The following is a 21,921-nucleotide window of genomic DNA, read 5'->3' as shown; positions in this document are numbered from 1 at the left end:
TCCGCACCGGCGAGCAGCAAAAGAGACGGAGAGAGAGATCCGTAAAATCGACGTCGTCATTCGCGTCGTTGTAAATCACGTCGCACAGAGTTAAGAGCCGACAACTCGCGCGCAACAAATCACGTCTGATCGCCGTTTTGTCTCGTATCAACGCGAATCCGCGACCGGAAAATCTCGACATTTTCGATACTCCTTTGTGTTTCCATCGATCGATACAAAGACACTGCGCCATTATGCTTCCTTTTGCTTATAACGAGCGAGCGATCGCACGAACGCAAGGTGTGGCCTTGTCACGATGAAAAGTCAAGATGAAGCGAGAAACTACTGCCTAGACAATAGCGACCGGTGATGGCCTATCCTCCTCCCGCCCTTTGTCGAAAAAAGGCGACCCAATCGGAAATTGCCGATGGATTAGGTACGATAGACGAAAAGCTCTCTCTATTAAAACGTCCAGTCATTTTTTAGGTGCGATCCGCGGCCTCCGTGCACCAATCTTATCTTCTTTCTTGGTTACCTCTCTTTAGTTCTTCTCTGTCGATCGAAACTCGTCGTGCTCGAAAATCACGTAAAGACGCGCAGATGTCGTATGGTGAACGTGCAATTTTAAAAGTAAGACATGTTCAGCATCAAGAAGAAAATTTGAGGCGCGTTCGAAATGGTCGGCACTCAAATCTCTAAAAATTTTCGATTCCTAAAATTCCCAAAAATGCTTGAATCCTCAGATTTCCATCTTTTAGCTTCTCGACTGAAGTAAAGAGTCGCATTTTTTAGAATTTTGGAAACGTTTTCGTAGAAAAGTGCATTTTTCGACAGCAAACTCATAATCGATGCGAATATGATGATTTCAAATGCCACACGCGCCCCTCAACGAAGTCGCTGAATAAAGACTCGAGGTCCAAGAAGGTTGAGCAAGAAATTTCCAGCGTTTATTCGCAACCAGTCGGAATCGCCTCTCGTTCTTCGTGTGCACAGCACACCGGACACACGCACACAAACACACTCGCGCGTATACCCGCCGCGCGGCAATCACCGTTTTACGGTTAAACCGGCGGATTAAGTCCTCCTACTACCTCTTCCGGCGCGATGGCTACGCGCGGCTCGGCGCGCCCGAGCCGCACTCTCGACCCCCCCGGTTATTTTTCGCATTTGCCCGCGAGCTGTAATAACGAGATTTAGAAAACGCTCTTCCCCGCGCCTCTCCTCCTACTCGCCTACCTGTCCACACGCACGGCGTGGCGATCACGAGGAACAGCCGGGAAAAGGGAATAAAGGACGAGGGGAGGCGAAAGGAGACGAGCAATTTTCCACTCAACGGCGGAAGGGACCCTGGTCATTTCCCACAGGTGCGGAACAGACAGGCTTTGCGGTTTTTCTACGATAATTTTCCACGAATAATTGAGACCCACAGGCGTGAGTCCGTCGGCCAGGGCACGCCAATCTGTCACGTATTGACGGGGACGTTCCTTTTTCTAGTTATTACCGTGAAATCGACGTCGTTTTGACGTTAAGCGCTCGTTAGGATAACGGGCGGACCGACTGCGACCATAATTTTACCGAAGACGTTTTAATCTGCGAGATCCGGTGTTTTCCCGCCACTGAGCGTCCGTCATTGATTTAAATGACTCTTATTACGGTTGAACAACAGCGCGGGATTTGCCCATTATATAATATTAAACGCGATATTAGAGATATTAGATATTAAACGCGATATTAGAGATATTAAAGATTTACAACGTCGATTTGGCGTGGCCGATTAACGATCGCGATGGTCGTACGAATTTTCAAGCGGAAAATACTCGTCATCGACGAAGGGGGGAAAATCTCTCGCGTGTTACCATGCATTCAGCGTGTATCGTCGTCGCATTTCACGCTACATGTATCAGAACGGACAATCGGGGGTGGTATTATTTCATCGGTCGGAAATAACGGAGGGTGGTGTTGCCGGGAAGGCGGCCATGCCCCGAGTTAGCATAGCCTCGTGACTTAGTGGTCCTGGGGGTGTCGTCCGTCAACCCTCGCCGAGGACCTTTCTTATTTCGCGATATTTTGTCGCGGGGCGCGATATTTATCGTCCACGCAGGACTGGCCAGCTGGTATCGTAAACTCCAGCGAAACATCGCCACGCGAATTTGTAAGAAGGGAAATAAATAATCCTCATAAACTGACAAAGAACAACAATTATAAATATAACTATTTGAAGAGATAACAATATTTAGATAACAGATGGGGATCTCGTTAATCAGTAATCATCTCGAACGTCATGTACGCATATATACATTTCTCGACAATTGTTTCTCATAAATTTTGCCGAAATTGGAGTGGGACCATAGCGTTCATTGCACAAACGACGCGAACACGAGACACACGTACCCTCTTCCGACCCCCTCTTGTCGGTGTGCGCGAACGCCCGGGCCGGTTAATTCCGCTACATTTGAACGCGTCCCGGCGAAACGGGCAGATATATCACGCAAATTGCCATTGTGGTCGCGACAATATGCTAAACGCGCGGCTGTTAGCATTTCGTTATTTCGCCGGCGCGTGTAACCAGGATGAGGGATGTGCGCTCGTGGCTAGACGGCTTCGCCTCCGCGCGTCATTCTTCTTTCCTCTCGTATTGTACTTGCCGAGCGTCTTTCCGCAACGTGCTTACCCTGAGTGTGCCACCGACGGAGAGGAGTTGGGGGGAGAAGGAACTGACTAAGACGTGAATCATACCCCTCGTTCTCTGGAGTCGTCCAATCGAAGTATTGCTTCAAAATCGAGAGTCTCTTCTATATTTCTTCTTTAATTATAAGAATATTACAAAATTAACCTGCGATCAAAATAGTCTAATATGTTATAGAAAAGAAAACCGATAAAATTGTTGGAGGAATTATAAAATTGTGTCCTAATAAGGAATATTTTATTCAATATTTTATTACAAAATTATACATAATAGTATAATAATAAATATTTTACCATGTTTTTAATATCAAACATTGTTTTTTTTTGTCTCCTTTCGCTCTTAATATTCCAACTTGCCCAATTTTGCGACGACAGATCCCATATCGCTTCTCCCGTATCTCGTTGATGTCGCGCGCAAGGAGTTTTCCCGGAGGATAATGTCCGCTCCACGCACTCGTTACTCGCGAGGGGGTGGGCGATCCGATCAGTGCAGCGCAGTGTAGCGCAGCGCAGCGTAGCGCAGGAGAGATCCCAAATCCTCGAACTCATTAATGAGCTCGCGCAGTCGGTCCACGCGCGTACGTCCGCCTGGCTTTATACTTGAGGTTTAATTCAAGCCGGCCAAATTAATCTGCAACGATGAACGAGTATGGTGTACGCACGCGCGCGCGCGCGCGTGCATATGCTGTTAGCGTTGCGTTTCGAATCGAAGTCCAGATTAGCCCTGTTCATTAAACACGAGGGCGGGCGGGCACACGCACGCGCGCGCGGATTCGACGGCCAGCCACATCGGATTTGGCCGTTGCATCAGATCAGCATCATTCGGCATCATCGTCGCCGAGAACCGTCGAGTTTTCGGCACTTTCGCATTACGGCCGAGTTACCGGTAATCAACCGGCGCGTACCGGCCAAAATTTGCGGTCGGTCGAAACAACGAGCTCCGATGTAATCCGCGTTAAACTCAGGCCTGCGCGCGTGTGATCCGGAAGCGTCGTAATGAACCCCTGCACGTAATGAAATCGCAATTTATTTCTGTGTTACGGGAATGCGCGACGGGGCTTCAATCGCGACGAGAAATATGTCGTTCGGCGAGTGCTGTGCATTACGTTGAAAGAGAGAGAGAGAGAGAGAGAGAGAGAGAGAGAGAGAGAGAGGCGACGCTATTTGTAGACTTTGTTACTTGAATTTGTTTGTTATAAATTTCGGTGCGCTCGACACTTCATTGCCCCAAATGTAAAAATTTTTGTACAACCAATTTCTTTTTTACGCGCGGTATTTATATTGCAAGAAATTATGATAAAGAAGAGCGCGGATGATTGTTAATAAGGACAGTGAAACGAATCCACTGATAGAGCGAATTGAATAAAAGGACAACGTCGCTCGACAACGTCGATATCCGGCGTTCCCCTTTTCAGTCTTTGTCATCCCTCTCGCTTGCGCGCGATTCCGAATAATAGGCGCATTATCGCGCGGCAAATGACGCAAAACGGCCGGTGCACACGCGGTGCTTTCCAGCGCGATAATTAGCGTAATGTCAAGAGATCTGATTTGTGTTGTTAGGCGCGATAGATGGCTTCTCGGAGGATGCTCGCACAAGTGAGCACAATGGTGCACTGTGGAACTGTGTCGTTGGCTCTCCGATAATAATTATTGCCGCGATAGCGCACGTTATTGAATGGAAATTTTGCGTAACTCGTGTAATCCGTATGCGCGCGATTAATTATTGCGCCGCGATAAGTCGCGATATAAACCCGGCAACCCCCGTCCCTTGAGCATGTGAACCACTCGCTCGCTCGCTCGCGCGTGCGCGAGTACGCACGCCCGGTTGCACGTTGGTGTCGTGTCATATATTATGCACGCATCATCGCGCCACTCTCGCACGCACTTTCCGGCTAATTTCGGCGTATTTCCTCGATCGCTTAATGCACGCACCGCGCGCAATTATATCGTCATAACGACAGCGCGATGGCGTAATGACAACGTAATGACGAGAACCTCACTCCCTCGCGCCTCTTGAAGCTGCACGAGAGGCGTGCCAGTAACGCTCCGATAATGTTTGAATGTTTTTAATTACGTGTTAAATCATCTGCATTAAAAGTGACAAGAAGAAATGACTATAAATATTTATTTCATTTTCAATGATTTAAAAAGATATATAAGAATTATATAAATTCATCTGCAATATAACAAGTATAGATATGTCATATTGCAATATTAAAGCGAAGCGCGTCAGCCGGCAATCAACCGTGTCACCACTTATCAAAGCGAGTGGTGCATCAGCGGGTTAATTTCTAAACAATCAAATGACCGACCGGTAGATTGAAATAATTAAAACGCTCGCGGCTCGCGTGATCGAAAACTCCGCGTTTTGCGCGGAACGTTCGCTGGAATTCCGCGCGGGAACCTTGACCAACCGAAAATTCGACTACGAGGGTGCGATCGATCACGATCTGCACAATAGGTCGGAGATCGATCGATGCTTCGGTAGACGCTTTTCAAGAGATACGACGGTGCAGCGGCTGCTCTCTCTCTCTTTCTCTCTCTCTCTTTAATTCAGGCTTCTATACATTTCCCGCAGTCAATGATCCCAAACTCGAAAATTTTGGAGGACATCTCTGCACGAAAGCTCATGGATATCTTTGATCTCTTCCTCTGAACCGGAGCGAACATGAAGAGTCTCGACGAAGCGGCACGTTATTGGCCGCTCGTGGTTTCCGAGCGCATCGATGAGGATTGTAACGACAAACGCGAGGTACGAGACAAAACCGTAGTCGGCGAGGGTCACAGGCGAAGTATTAATCACGTCGGGACACAGCAGGCGCCTTTAAGAAGACGTTGCCAGAGCCGTTATTGCCCTAATCGAGAGACGTACTACCGCGCGAACAGATGCACGAACGTAATGTATAGGCATCTACGGATACGTAAATACGCGGGACTCTCGTGCATCCTTAAGCAGCGAGTAGTATTAAAGGAAGGAGCGAGATGATAAAACCCCGTGGCGGCCTACAGCCGGCAATAAATGTTTCGTGGCTCGTAAAAATGTTATTGCCTCCTGTGCGGCGCGATACCTCAGAAGACAGCGCGCGAAAGCGGACGAAGCGGAAGGGGGACGGCTCCGCGCTCCGTGATAGAGACACTCTGCACCCCTCGAGCCCTTCCCCCGGTCCCACAGTCTACAAGCAGCCGGTAATGCATCGGTAAACCCGTGACGAAAAAGACGACGTAACGAGAACCAAGCTACGAGAATAATAGAAAGCAACGACTCCACGTCGACTGCGGAGACGTCGCGTTTTGCGTTACAATTAAATATTTTGAGTAGAATTTTCAGTTTTGAACGTTGCTCGAGGAACGCTTCGTTTTTTCGAGTCCTCCGCTCTTTACGGTTTCATTTACGGCGGAAGTTTAATGAGGCCATGCAATTCGCGTTGGAGAACGGTTTTGCGGGGTACGCGTGTCCGCAGTTTCTTCGACTTCGCTGGAGGGAAAAAAGAAACTGTATATCATGCTACCGGCGTGTACGTAACAAAGTTGGACTGTGAATAACTGAAAAATGAGGCCTGTGTGCAAATCGAGCTGTTTGGCGACTGGGAATCGCCTATTTTCCGGTTGCGCGGCGTCCATTATCCCGCGGCCGGTATGCATACGGTATACAATATACGACGTGGCGTATTGGCCGGACACGGCGATACGGTAAGAGAAGCCGACTTGGAGTAACGCGAAGACAAAGAGCCCGGGAACGTATGAACGAGCGACACACCTCCCTCGCGTGTAACTCGAGAAACGGCATTCGTCATCACGAGGCCGTTCCACTATCGTGATACCCGCGAGGTGAGTAGAATGACAGCGCCCGCAGAGACGGAAGTGAAAGATCCAGGAAGCGTTACGTGCGATATCGATAACGCCGGTAACGCTCCTTGCCGGATCCGGCCGCCTCCCGAGCAACTCGCAGCTGGCGAGTTTGGCTTTTCCGTTCACGAAAGTGTGTCAGTGACGAACGATTTTTCTCACTTTCTCGTTGCATCGATCGACGCTCGCGGACGCTTCAGTGCCGCGAAACGGAAGCGTATCACGAAACGCTGAAAGAAAAAGAAGCTTGAAGAGATAAAAATCGGAGCGATCAGAAAATTGAACGCTACAAGGGCGGTATTATTTCTCGTTACGCTTCTCAGAGAAGTCGACGAAAGCTGCGTTATTGCGTAATACAACACGCGAGACGATCGGAGAGGCGAACGAAGATCACGACACGCGCGCCCTTTATTTTTCGGCGCGATGCTCCCTCTTTACGGGGGCGCGCGGCGCGGCGTTGCCGCTAATATCGCCATATAATCTGTCGCCGTGGCGAATAAATAACCCCGCTGTGCCGCGCTAATAAAATTCGCCGCCTGCGAAATTTTGTCGGCGGCGACGTCGGCGTGGCTCGCGCCTCCGCGCGACAGAAGATTCCCGGTGCGTTCCACGGGGGTGGCACGGGGTTGCCGCCTATATAAAGACACATGGCCGCGTGCGGGACGAGGCCGGCGCGGCGTGTGCATCGCTTCATTTGTCTTTATATTAACCGCCGTAACGGCGTTATGACGACGACACGCAACGGGGCACACTGTCTACCCACCGTCGCGCGAAACAACCTTTCCGCTCTCTCCCTCCTTCTCCCGTTTGCCACTTTCTCGCGGCTCTTTTTTTTCGCCTCCTTATAAACGACGCCTTTTTACGAGGGCGGCACAAAACTCTGCCCCTGATTCCAAATTATTACTCGCACCAACGTCGCCAGGGGGTTGTGCAAATTGCCCTTCCGTTACGGTCGGTGTGGAAGACGTATGGCGATTGCGATCGAAAGTAAACTGAAGGAAAAACACACTTTCACTTTAAAAATATTAAAAATGTTTCAAATGAAATAATGGATTAATCCTTCATCAAGAGTGCAAGGATAAAATAGTAGAAAGACCAAGCATCAATAAAGCACAATGATTAATTTTTCTGCCGTCACTCTAAGTAATGAAATCAATGCAAGGGAATTACGTTAAAATTATAAAGCGGAAATTTCATGCATTAGCGTAACGGATAAAATCTCGGATGCTCTCCCATCACCGTGGGGGGGGGGGGGGAGGAGGTACGATAATTGCGGGACGAAGTTTCCTAGTGGAAATTCGTGTTGCTCGCGGACGAACTTTCAGATCCATAATAGACACAAGAGGGGCCGAGGATGTGCCGCCTTCTCTTCTCGACATGGCGCGCGGGGGTGACGTCGGGGGGATACGTACGTCGATATTCCGTCGGTGTAAGGGTGTACGTACGTACCTGCAGGTAACTTGCAACGTGCGGGGTGAATAAAGTTTTCTGCCGTGCTCGCGCGCGCGCGCGTTCTCGTATATAAAGTAATACCGATACGCTGAGGTCGAGCTCCTTTCGCCCCGGGGGCGGTATTGGATGGCGGCTCCCGGGGGGTTAATCCCGTGCCGAAGGGTGGAAAATATTCACGGTTCCTTAAAATCCGACGAGCCTGTCTCTCACGAGCTTCCTCTAGGGTAGCGTTACGCCAAACGGTCACTCAAAATACCGGGGAAATATCCCCCTGCCGTACATTTTCCGCTCGTCCGTGGCAATCATCCTTTAATCTGCGCTAAACTGTCCAGGATACGTGCCTCTGGGTGACGGAAATGGCTATGTAATGGATACGTGGCTCCTTCTTCTTAATAAACTCGATTTTCGCTGCCACATGCTTGACCATCTCATTATAATTCTTGAAAATAGAAGAAAATATTTTAGAAAAGTTTAGAAAATAGCACAGTGAAAGTGTTGATAAAACTCGATTTAGATATCTAGATATGCAATATTTCTCTTGTATTTGCGTTCGTTAATTTTTTTACTTATGATATCGTACTTTTTTTTACAGGCCATTCGATGCACAGTGAACGGCTGTTCCTGCGAATCCTTTACACCCGGTAAACGTCACCTGCGCTACTGCGAGAACTGCCATCACGGCTGGGTGCCTCACGGTGAGTGATGAATCGAAATGAACCGAAATGATCATCGTGTGTTTCACTACGAAAAAGATAAGAGCGAAGAAAAAGGATCGAACGCAGGAAAATATTTTCCCGGGGATATTCCAGCGCTCATGGTGTCACGCGGTTAAACGCAAATTTTCCAACTGTCGGCATACTTCATCTGAGCGGGCCCTCAGGGACGAAATTCAATTTTCTGACGATGACCAGCGCCCACCCCTCAATACCGCTCGGCATCGGTACCGCGCGCCACTCCTTTGTGGAAGAACCTCCTCGCACACATACACGTATCGCCTGTGTCCGGCGATATAAGACACTGGGAATACTTTATGCCATCGTAAGTTGCTGAATGTGTGCGGAGCCGATCGAGCCGTCGCACCCCCGCCACTCCCGTGGTTCACCATCTCGTTGGGATCTCTATCTCGAGACACACATTCCCGATGGCGAACATCCGCGCGCGTGCACGTCCTCCTCCTTCTCCTCCTCGCGTGTACGTCAAGCGCGAGAACCGCGCTTAAAATTCCGCCTGCTTGACCCGCGATAGATTGGACGCGGCGCACCGTGGAATACATATCAATTTCGTGAAGGGCGGAAGCATAGGACCGCTTCCTTCCGCCCGGTCCCACGGGAACATCGTTGCATTCTCTATTTTTCTCTCCCGACCCTTGTTTTTTCTTTCTTCGATCTCCGCCACCCCTTCTTACCCTCTTAACCGTCGTGACTCGGCGCCTATCACGCCACCGAACGAAACCGCTGAATGGTCGCGAGCGAAACGCGCACTCGCACGACTCGCAATCGCGGTAATTATTTTTGTGGACTGCTGGGATTGTCGAAGACAGATTTGTGAGTGATTAACGTAAGGTTTGCTCAGCGACAAAGATAAAAAGAAAGAGAGAGAGAGAGAGAGAAGAAAGAAGGGAGGGAGCGTAATCAGTGAGATGTTCGAGCAACCGGATGCACTTATTGGCTGCCTGCCGATTACGGGAAAGCGATGAGTTTTGCATAAATTTTTTATACAGCGAGTCGAGCGCGTAGCTGTAACGAACGCGTATCGGTCGGCTGTTAAACACACTAGTATTTACGCGCGCTGTTAGAGGGATGGAAACTTCAGGGGATAAGGTAACGATTCTCCGTTGTATCTTGTTACGACTATTCGCGTCCGTTTTGAATGTAATATAAATTTCGATATATTTAATATGACTTTTCGTTCAAGAAATTTTTAATATACCGAAATTTATTTAATACGAAGGGGAATGTCAGTCCAACTATGATATATAATAATTATTATTGCTATTAACTATTAGTGCCTATTTCTGAGTGCCACGTTTAATGAAAGTTAACAATCACGTTTCTAACGTGCCGTTGAAAAAAATGTCCGATTATTTGATCTATTGATACGTTACACTGTATTGGTATCTTTGAATCATAAATTGGCACATGTCCTCGTATGTCAATGCGAAATTACCGATATAAAGGCAATTGCCGTAATGGCTGGAAATCGGGTTCGAAAACGCGGTCGTAGTCATTTTTCTCTTTCTCTCTCTCTTTCTCTCGTATCGAGGACTTAAATTAGAAATCTTGCCGGCTTGTCGTCGCTCTTTGTCTCGAACCGGTTTCGCGAGGCAGAGAAAACGGCATACAAAAAGGATCCGTCATTATCGATCCTCGTCAGCGATTAGGGTAATAATCTATCATATACGCTCTCAGCGGTAAAACTTGATCGCGTGCAACGACAAAATTATTGTCGGGATCGACCGCCGTAATTAATCGCCATGTTACGTCTTGCACAATGTGAACGCCGGAACGGACATGATCTCAAGTAACGTAACGTTATTCCCCCGGTTAACAACCTATCGTTACTTCAATCGTTACTCGAAATCTGCAAGAATGAAACGAATGAGTATCCATCATGCAATTTTTGTGTCGTCTATTTTACAATTGATGCATCTAACACTATTTCCAGTACTATTCGATTTGATTTTACTTGAATGCTTGACACTAGCCAACTTCATCCAACTTGTGCATTTTAATCCCTCTCGGTGGTTAAGTGTTCAACATGCGGGGGACAAAAGGGGGAATAGGTACCATTGTTAGCTGCCACCGAAGGAGGGCCGCGCGAACATACGAAATCACGAGTAGTGCACTGACAAAGGCCTTTTTAAATTGTAATGAGCTGCCAAAGAGTGAATTATGTGCCGGCCAAGTGCCATCGAGTCCTCGGCGGAACCCCATCCTATAAAACCCCGTTGTACACATATACATATACATATACATGTACCCCGGCACATCCCCGCGGCTGCTCCGGCCACCCTACGTCATGAATATATTTACATTGATCGGCCGTCTCGGCATTTTTCATTTGGCTCGTCGTTGTGTCGGACGAGCCAAAGTGTGTCCATCCCTTCGATACTTTATTTATATCGACGGGACGTGTCTGTGCCTTTTCGAGGGCCGCGTTCGCGCGCGCGCATCTCCTCTCCATGCAGTTTTCATCGGGAACTCGCGTATGAGCGATGAATCCGACCCAACGCTAATGATCCTTTCGTCCTTGCCCGGAAATCCCCCCTTTCGAAGTTCACCAAGACGAAATACGCGTGGCGAGCCATGCGGAATCCAACTGCGAGGTCCATTTTGGAGACCCATGATTTGCCTTGAAAACGAATTTTAAATAAATAATTTCACGTTGCAAGTGTGATAAGCTGAAGGTCAATGAACTCTTCGACCATGAGGCGATTGCCTCAGTAACTTCGGATGATTCGCATTCGGTTCCTCAAGATCGAAAACGTTATTCGAAATCTGAAGAATAATTTGTCTCCTCAAGAATTCGTCGCGGACTTTTCAGATTCAATAAATCCGTATTAACAGAGAGAGAGCGTAATGTATCTCCGCGGTAAATATAAATTCACCCCGCAAAACCTCTCTTTCTCTCCCACCCTCTGATAGGACAATACGAGGGTACCTCTCAACCGCGAGTTAACGCACGAAGCGCACGCGCCGTCATCAGCATCGGAAACGATCGGAGGAGCAACCTCGTGAGACCATTACACGCGGATTAACTTAAGCCGCGTTTTATGCACGTACAATGTCCGCGCCGGGTATACTCCGCACGGCACGGGGGAGAGAGGGGATACATATTGAAGGCGACTGGTCGGTCGGTCGCTCCACGTAAAAATCGCGGGAAGTAGATGCGCATCTAATGAAGGGTTAGAACGGGCGGGGTACAGTTACGCGATTAAAGCCCCCGATGTCGAGGCGTAACGCATACACGTGTACACGTATAGACGTACTATGTTTACGTGTATGTACAAAAAGGGGGGAGGCAAGCAGTGAGGGACGCTTCTTTCCGCCACGGCGTAACCCCAGCGATAAGAGGATACGCGTACTCTAAATTCCGCGCGCCCTTCCTGGTAATATACGGGGGAGCAATTTAGCGTACCGTGCTCCGCCTCGGCTCGAGAGGCAGAATTTTCCGAAGTTCACCTTCAATACTTTACGTGCCTGAGCGAACCGGTCATCTGCGGGCTCGCCGCTCCTCTCCCTCCCCTGCCTACAATCTAGTCCAATTAAACGTTTTTCACCGCGTCCGCGCGCGCCTACCGTCTCCGTTCGTTCGGTATATTCGGTTTGCCGGCGTGCGTCTTTTTAGCGCGACCGGTATACATCGCCGACCGTACTCCGAAGTCATAAAGCCGTCGATTACGGACCACCGATAATGAGCAGTATCCTTTATTACTTGGTATATACGTGTATACGCGAGGATACGCTCATGCCCCGGCCTCGCCGAGGACGATCGCATTGGCAGGATCGGTATCGATGGGAACAGTCAGTATCTCGCGTGTCGCGATTGAGTTAAAAAAAAAGATAGAGAAATGAAAATGAGAAGAGAGATAAAGAGATGGAGAACGGCACTTCCGTCTCCGTGTTCTGTTGATTGATCTCCCGATTACTCACTCTCGTATTGATACCTGCTTATGTAACCGCGTCGGTCATCCAGTGAAGCTCGATTATTATTAATCGAGTCGTCTGATTGTTATTAATCGCGTGCTATTTGTCCCGCTGCCTCGTCTCTTCTACGACGACGAGAAATTTCTCTTTACGTGGATCTCACGCGCGATGGTTACTTTATGGGGCTCCTCTCTTAAGAATCAAATCGCGCGTTCAGTTTCACGATCGGTCTGACGCGAAAGGAAGCTGCAACATAGGAGAGAAGGAAGAAGTCTCCCCCGACAACGAGAGGAACTTTGTGCAGTCAGGACGGGCGACAGGGTTGAAGCGCAACATCTGCGCCTCCATCTGCACCTCTCACGATCGGCAGCTGGCGGAAGGTGAAGGTGAGGGCCCCGCGGGGCACCAAGGAAGACGTCGAACTTTGGCCCGCGAAAGGGGATACGCGCGTCTCGGGGCGCGTGCACGATAAATCATTAAAAAAGGCGTAGCCCGGAGTGACGCGCGCCGCCGTTAATAAACGCGCCACCAAACTGTGAATTACGACACGGTCGTGAACGAGCGGGGGTTGTGCTCGTCTCCTCCTGCCCCCGCCCTCCCGTTCGCAGGCTTTGTTTCGCGTCGGCCTGTGCGACCGACGACCGGGGGATGATTTACTTCCGCTCTGTGAAACGCGCGCTCGCAATTATTTATCCGACCGCTTATTACGACGATGCAGATCGCTCGATTATGGCGTTCGATTATAACGAGACTGGAGAAAGAAAAAGAAAATGAGAGAGAAAGAGAGAGATTAACCTGTTAAGATCCGTATCTCTATCTATCAGGATGAATCTGAAGTTTCCAGTTGTACCTCGATGGTCGGAATCGATTTTAGAATTCGGTCGGTCGCCAATTATGGCCGAAAAAGATTGGAAGCGAAGCGATTCTTATCTTCACCGTCTTCCACATTTTACACTTAATAAGTCACATTGTTGACGTCATCTCTCTCTGTGTATTAATCCGACACATTTCCCTTTTTCCATCTTTAATTAAGAGGAGCAAAGTTCCTTTCTTATAAAACGCGAATATTATTTAATAAACGGGAACGTTGTCTTAACACGATTTTCATAATGCGTTTCATTAACGTTATACGATAATGCGACCGTCGTCGTCGTTGTCGTCGTCGTGGGGTGCATTACGCCCCATTAAGAGGCGCCGAGACGCGTCGCGCCTTTTAGAGCTTAAAGCACGCTGCCTATTTGTTCTAATACGAAACCGATGCTAATGGCGATATATCATGGCCGTCCCCGCGGCCACCCTAACGTCCACCACCCTGTCGCCCCCCTTGGCACCTAGAAGAACGTCACCATGAATCACGGGCGAGATGCTAATGTACCAATTTATCTCGTCCCAACTTTATTAAGACTTACTTTTTCTGGGCGCGCGCCGAGGGAACGAAAGACCGCGACCGTTCACGCTACTCTCCGCTTCAATTTATACGTCTACGCATGTATGTATCAAGAACGTGTGCGCTTACACGCACACATACACACACATATACGCGTAAAAAGAAGATCGATATCGGGCGAGAGAACACCTATAGGCAGCACCAAGATACTGACTGACAAATCCCCGCGACGGAATACACGCTCGTAAATCACCGTCCGGTTCGGACCAGCCAGTTCTGGCAAGGAGGCAGGGAAGGAGAAAGAGAGGAACGGATGGATGACGAGATCGTCCTCCTGGAACTTCTCGAAATTCCTCCGAGTGTGACGCGTCCGGTCCCGCTGTGCCGCATCATTGTCTCGTCATCGTCATCGTTGTCGTCGTGGTACCATTCGCGCGTCCTGTCCGCCCGGAATCGCCACGCGGGTCCATTAACGCGCCCCAGACAGCTCGCTATTTCGCACGCGGAGATTCGGTTGTCCGGAGATTCCGACGTCGCGCGCCTTTAAAGGGGCTGCTGAAGCGCTGCGGACTGCAAGAACGCTCGGCGAAGGCTAAAGAAGAACGGTGAATCGAATCGAATCGATATCTGGCGACTTCCGGAATCTGCGCGTGGTTCTGTTATCAGCGAGCATCTCTCGGCGTGCGCTTATACCGCTTCGCGTGTATAAACGCGACGTCGAGAGCGCGTTTCCGCATTAGCGAGACGTCGATCAGATAAAATGGTCGCATTAAGGAAAATTAGATGGTTGCCTCCGTGCCAGCATCGATGCCGTTTCATAATGGTTTACGATCAACGAGTCTATCAGCGGCGGCGGTTTCTATACCGTCGTTTTGTAAAACCCGAACGCACTCGTAATGCCAGGCTATAGTCGGGAAATATTTTAATGATACCGCGGGTTTCTATACGCGTCACGGTGCTATTTATGAAGTCCCAGTCGTATGTCTTGATTAAGAAGGAAACGCAAGTGGAGAAATGTAAGAGACTTTTCCATCGCTCACGTTCGATACTAAGGATTATTGTATCTATCTCTTGTCTCTCGTTCTTTGCGTGCTTTATGTAGCGTGCACGAGATTTTCAGTCTCGCAACTCATAATGGCAGAGTCTGGAGCGGTTTTTTTATCGCTAAACCGCGGCTTGCTAATTCGTTCCCTCTATAGCGGTGCGGTGTGTATAAATTCCGTGGTTTCAGTGAGGAACGCGCGAAATCGTCGGCTCGGTTAATTCGTGTGGTGCCGATTATCTCGTCGTCGATAGGCGAGAACACTTGTCGAAGCCCAGCAAAGTGCACCAGGACGACGGAAATAGACGCGCTGCCATATGGGCGCGACGCGGGCGCTCGCGCGCGACCAGAATGTCGCTCGATAAATCCGGCGAGCGCACACAGATTTGTCACGCGCGCGAAAATAGACGCGGAACGAGCGGAGGGTCCGCTGGACCAGCGCGGCGAAGAGTACGCGCGAGCGAGCGAGCGGGACGATAAAACTCGCGCGACGGTGCGCGCGAGAGGGACAAGGGGAAGGGCTGGACGCGGTTGGTGGGCCACGACGTCGTCCCGCGTAAACACGGAGGCGCCGCGGCGCTTTACGACGCCCCGGTACCGCGGTTGCTGTTTAACTTATCCGCGATTTTCTGGCACACAGGCCATTTTCGCCGGCTGTAGCATAACGACGACACGCGCGACGTCGGCCCCGACGTCGCGACGCCTCTCGGCGAGCGCCGGATGGCCGCTCACTCGCGCGACAGGAATCGCCTCGTTCGCGCGAAACTGCAAACACGTTTTCGCAGCGAGTGGTCTCGACGCCGACGTCGTCTGGCCGGCGAGAAATATTTTCGACGCTTTGTTGACACGTTAAAGCCAATCGCGCGCGCCACTGCCAAGCTTCATTTGTTATAATCGAATTAATCTTCGAAAAAGAAAATTCTCTTTTCAAGTTTTTAATTTTTCTTAACAATAAGATCGTGTGCATTACTCGCGGATACGAGTTTGCAAAATTCTCGCACGTGCGATCATGCGATGCAACGTCATCGAACGTAAATGATGTGGAGTCTAGACTAGACATAGAAAAAAGTTTCATCTCTCTCTCTCTCTCTCTCTCTCTCTCTCTCTCTCTTCATTGCGATTGAACCAGAATTAACGAAATCCGAAGGGACAGTTCTGCGCGACGGAAGGGCATCGACGCTCCAGCGTGGATGCCGATCTCGCGCGCGAGCGCGCACGGCAATTCCCGGGATTAGGATTAAATATTGATGCCGGCTGATACAGATTAATGTACATTCACCGACACTTCGATCTCCTCGATCTAACTGAATCGAGCGTTATTTGTCTCTCGTCCGCCTCGTCAGAAGAAACGCGGGGTCCTCCCACGACTCCTTTTCCCCGGTCGATTCCCGGCCGGCCCTTGACACGACGAAGGACGACGAGGAGGGATCTCCGATTACCCTCTCTCGGACGCGGCACGGATTGTCGAGTTCTCTTATCTGCTCCGTTTCTCTCTTTATCGCGCCAAGTCCCCGTCCTTAACCCCAGTTTCCTCTTTGCCCCCCTCTTGCCCATCTCGAGGCACCCGGCCAACTTCGGTTATGATGAACGGTGTCGCTGGGGGAGGCATTCATCCCGAGATACCGTGTCCTGGGGGAATCTATTAGCGCGGCCCGGATAGATGCGAGCTTATTTACTCTCGCGATAACGTCGAATTATCTCGAGAAAAGCTGCGCGGCCTGAGGAGAGAGAGGAAGGAATCTTGCCTTGCAAGAGATATGAAAAATTCGACGGCGAATCTCGTGGCGGAGAAACCGGGGCAAAAACCAGAAACGCATTAGCAAAGTAATTCTTACATCGTGAGATTGGTACTGAATTCAATTCGCAATGTCGAGGTATCGCGTCAGCTCCAAATACCGATGCAACACGCTTACGTTTACTCGTGAAAATGCAATCGCCGACGTCACGCGCCTCTGGAGCAATACCGGTCTCGATCACGAGAAATCCGCTAATCGGCTGCACAAACTTGCACTTTCCCGCCATTAGCGAGCATGATATCGCGATCCGGTACGGCGCGCGTATAATCGGCCACCGATCGGCCGATCGATCGATAGAACGATCGATGGCTCACAAGGCGAAGTATGTATTCAACAGGTCGATAGAACTGTTCGGCAGATTAATTTTATTTATTTTAATCATTTTTCTTTAGTTACTTTAGTGTATTTTTATTTACTTTTATTTATAATTTATAAATTTAATTATCACATATAATTATTGAAATGTTTTATTTCTATGTTTAATCATTGAAATATTTTGAAACTAATAAATACACATTAATATGTACTTTCTTCAATTATTACATGCAATTATTAGTTATTCCCATTCATTTTTAAATATATGCAAGCAATCAATAAGCCAATTTAAAAAAATTGAAAGAAAAATATATACATGTCGAGGATTGAACCCGGGCTCCCAGCACTGTGACTGCGATTGCAGTCTTATTCTATGGCCTTTAGTACTCGCGAAACTTTAAATGCTTTTTCTCGAAAACGACTGAGTAGTGCGTCTTACTGCTTAGCAGTAATTAGTTATATATTGAGTGATACACACTCACAAAATTTTATTCAAATCGGTGAGATACACGTCGTGCCTTCTCCTTGTCAGCGAACGGAGGGAACAATGAACGCAGCAGCGCGGTTTTATCGCGGAAGCGCCGCGGAATGAGACGAGATCCGATTAAAGAGTGCCGCGTAACGAATGTTTCGGTCGATCGTTCGTTGTAATTGATGGCGCGCCGAGCAGCCCGTGCCGCGTAATAATCGGTAATTACTCGCGGTAATTAAATAATGCATTTATCGCGATGCGATCGATCGGCCTGGGTGGCCCCCGCCCACCCCGGAAACGACGGGCGGAATCGCGCCGCTCGCGAGGACGATGCGTTCACCAAAAGGGAGTGCACACGTGAGAGAGTGCGACAGAGAATGAGCGCGGCGGGCGATAAATCTCGTCGAGTTTACTCCCGTCTTGGCGGCTTGCCCTGAAATTCGAGCGCGCGAGATAATGCGCCGTTGAACGAGGACGAGCATCGAGAGTGGTTTCCTCCGTCTCGCCGCTACGTTCGTCGTTCGCGCTTCTCGCGTACCCTTATTCTTATTCCGCGGCGTTCTCCGCTCGACGCCGCCGTGCCGAGCGCGACTCCCAAGTCGCGTTTGCCTAATGACCGGTTTCGCCGACGTCTGTTAACTTTATCCCCCGGCTGAAATTATCGATTAACTCTATCTGTGCAATTAAAATCGAGAGGAAGAAAAGAGGCAGGTGCACGAGTGAACTGAAGTTCGTCGATGTTGCGACAAGAATCAAGTGGAATCACGAGGTTGATAAAATTCTTATAATTTACTGGGCCTTCGATGTTATCATTCTCTACCTTCGAGAATCGTAAAGAAGTGGAGCAAATTGACGTTCAAGAAATGATTCTGGTTTTTCTTTTCCTGTATTGAATTCTAAAGATACTTTTTTTCCGTTTTTTTACAGAGAAAGGGAGAGAGAGAATTGATTTATGCTTTCAGAATCGGAAAATTTTGTTAATAAAGCGCGATGCATCTCATGTTTGGAAATGCGAATTGCATCGACGGCATTCGTTACGACAAGGCGGCAATTGCGGACACCCGACACCTTTCCCGCGTCTCCCTCGGCCTGGCGAAAACGCGGATTAGTCTCCGCGATATCGGGCCAAACAAATGGCGCCATTCCTCCGCGCGAAACGTTCCACTTAATAACGCGGATAACCCCGACGTCCGTTTTTCATCCGTAGAGACGTCCGGCCGCTCCTCCTCACGCATTTGTCAGTCGGGGTCAGTTTTTGCAAGCGTCGCTGTTCGTGATCGGCCTGTCGACTCGAAGGCTCCCTTTTTCGGGGGCAGCTCGAGGAATAATCGTCTCTTCGAACGGCGAAGTCGATGCTCAAGTATAATGTTTTGAATCGAAAATTATTTTCGCGCGTAGGAATCACTTTTATCCGTCTCTCAATTGAAACTATTTACAAGTTTTGAAAACATTTCGAGATTCATAGAGCAGCACAGATAACGTCTCACGAAACTCGTCATCGTCACGATTCATCCTCATCTATCCTCAACTTCCCATTTTTTAGCCGCCTGACATTCGCGGAGAGGACAAAGTAGCGGAAGACGTGAGAGGAGTCGAGGGGGGACAATCGTTGCGGGCTGCCGTGAGCGGAACCGACAGGGTTGCGGGGACCATTCGACCGCAACGGGAGAAGCATAGAATGCGGTTGACGGGGTCCCTTGCGAGATTAATGTGTCGCCTGCTATCACCGGTGATTGACAGCGCCGTGACCGCGACAAAGCGCCGACGTCCCGGTGTTCTGCCTTAGCCCTTGCCGTGTGTGGCACCTCTTCGCCGACGGCGATTTCCTCTCGAGGAAACGTCGCGAGGTGGAAGTGCGCGATTACGCGGCCACAACTGTCGTGCCTTATTGAAAGTTCGCTTCCTCCGTGCTCCGCGCAACGCGGTCGACCGTTTACCGCTATTTTTTGCAGCGGTTACGGGTACCTACGTTAAATTGCGAGCGAACCGCTGAACAGATCAAAGTCAAGGGATTATTTAATATTCTTATATTCAGTAATTGTCATCATATATTGTCATTTATGTTGTCAAATTGATATTCAACTGTCTTTTATTAGACAATTTTAACACACGATAATTAATCTTTTTTAATAGGGACGAATGAGAAATACGTAAATCGTGCTGAAGAGAAACAGAGACGAGACAGAGTGCGCCATGAAAGAACAGAGAGAAAAGTTTCGCAAGCAAGGAAAGCATCGCTTTCCAGTCGATCCCTGCGGGTCCGCCGGGCAATTAGCCGGGCGGTCGCGGGGGGTAATTAGATGAAGGTTTAATTGCGAAGCGCTGCCTCGTCGTAGCTCGTAAACGAGAAAAGCTCGCCTGTCTCCGAGGTGCAATTCCCCGCATATTTACATCCCCCGCGGGACGCGAAAGGGCTGCGCGCGGAAAGGAATATAAGGCGGGAAGTGGGCCCGGGCGCAGTGGCGAGGGGCGAGGCGACCCCTTCCGACGGCTTTTACCGCTCCCCCCGGCCGTCTTAAAAGAAAGGGTTAATTAAAAACAACAAAAGCTATCCGCGCCATTAGCGCCCGTTTGTATGCGCCGCGTTAGCGTTTACGTCCGGGGGCGAAGGGGTAGCTTTCTCGATGTACGACCTCGACCTTAACGAACTCTCGTCTCAGAGGCGTCCGCGGAGGGGTCGGCGATCGATCGCCCAAGAGCGTCTCGATCCCAAGGGTGGTCTCGATGCGTTCCGAGCGCGAATCCTCGCGGTCGCTTCATTCCTTCCTCCTCGATGAGGCTGCACTTCCACGTGCGGAGAAGCAGCCTCATCGGCGAACGGCGAGGAAAATGTGACGGAAGAACGTAGGGGGTCCCTACACGCGGAAGTGCCGCATCACGAGCATTTTGACGTGTCACGAACGACGTAATTGGATCGCAGAGGTTGGAAAAAAGGAAGGGGAGAGAGGCAGTGCTGCATTCGATCCATTTGATATCGATAATCGACATTAGACATGATCACTCTTACGTTGGTCTCAAACTCAATTTAATATATCATTTATCCGTTCGCGCGACCTGTTCAGCTGAAGCGAGGTAGCTTGAAAAACTCGGAAGACTGCCTAATTAATTTGCATTGGTACTGAAAAATCGCGCGTCAAATAAGACGGACGATTTTCAGACAAAGTCACCGGAGAGTCTCCCTTGTTACTCTGGTGTCGTTTCGCTTTAAATTCAGTCCGGCAGCAGGGTCTCGCGTAATTATATTAAGTCTCGCGAATCACGGACGGCGTATCCTCGCCGGCAGATTGGAGTCCGCGACGGTCGCAGCTAGGAATTTACTAAGATGGATGAGGACGTCGTGTCGACTCGTGCCGCACTCCGCGACGTGATTGTAATTAGCGGCAACTCGGAGTGGTCCCCTCCCAGCTAGCTCGAGGTTCCTTCCACCGCGTCGTCCACCGTATTCAATGTTCTCTCTCCCTTGTTTCGAGCGGAATTATTTATCATCGTTGTACCGCGCCACGCCGCGTCCGCGATAGGCTGCGAGGCGCGCGTATTTCTCTCGGGAGGGCACCAGATAGTCGTTCCGGAAAGGCGTGGCGAGATTAATTGAATCGGTCATTGCGAAAAGGACGCGTGTCATAAGAGATAAATCCTCAGGCTAGAGGAAGACGGCGCGACCGTCCACCAGGATTGCCCGCTCCGTATTTTTACGGAGGATTAATGAGACGAAGTAACGAAAGCGCGTCTCGAGGAAAACTTGTAAGGCCGCGCGCTCCGCCGCGCGAGCCCGAACCCGCGATATCGCGATATCGAACGTAACGACTTTCGGGGATAATGGAAGAACACCAGCGGTATCATTTATCTCGCGGTTTATTCGGAATCGCGGATCGCCGCGCGGAGTCGCAACGCGATCGTATCCATCTCCGTGAACCCCGCCGACGAGGCCGAGAGATCTCGCGCGGCAGATAAGCGCGGCGAAACGAGGCGCTGCGAGAAATGAAGCGGGAACAGGCATCGTGGCGGAACACCGCTTCGGTAATTACACGTTCGCAAGTGCGCGCGTTGGAGCTCTTGCAGATTGACATCAGGCCCCTCTCGGCCTTTCGGCCGAGAGCGTGCCGTGCATGAGAAAACTTTGTATCGCCGAGGAGTAATGCGATTCTCCGCGAGAACGGCCTGCGCGAGCGCGCGAGCGTTATCAGCGACGACTCCTTGAAGAGCCGAAAAAGCTATTGCACCTTATCACGCCCGGATCTGACATTCTCCGAGGACTCTCGAACTCGCCCAATTCCGGCGAGTGCGAGGAAGCGCGATATCGA

General features: G+C 49.8%; 1 protein-coding gene across 1 annotated transcript in view; it reads left to right on the top strand.

The window, feature by feature from the left end:
* LOC105284711 overlaps window positions 1-21,921 on the top strand; it is a 149,632-nt gene that overhangs the window by 73,903 nt on the left and 53,808 nt on the right. Inside the window, exon 3 of the mRNA XM_011348438.3 lies at window positions 8,555-8,657. Coding sequence (XP_011346740.1) covers window positions 8,555-8,657 — 103 coding nt within the window. The remainder of the gene's footprint in view (window positions 1-8,554; window positions 8,658-21,921) is intronic.

The sequence above is a fragment of the Ooceraea biroi genome, chromosome 9 (genome assembly GCF_003672135.1).
Source record: "Ooceraea biroi isolate clonal line C1 chromosome 9, Obir_v5.4, whole genome shotgun sequence".
NCBI lineage: Eukaryota > Metazoa > Arthropoda > Insecta > Hymenoptera > Formicidae > Ooceraea > Ooceraea biroi.
The sequence above is the reverse complement of the archived record's forward strand: the minus strand, read 5'-3'. Positions and strand labels throughout refer to the sequence as shown.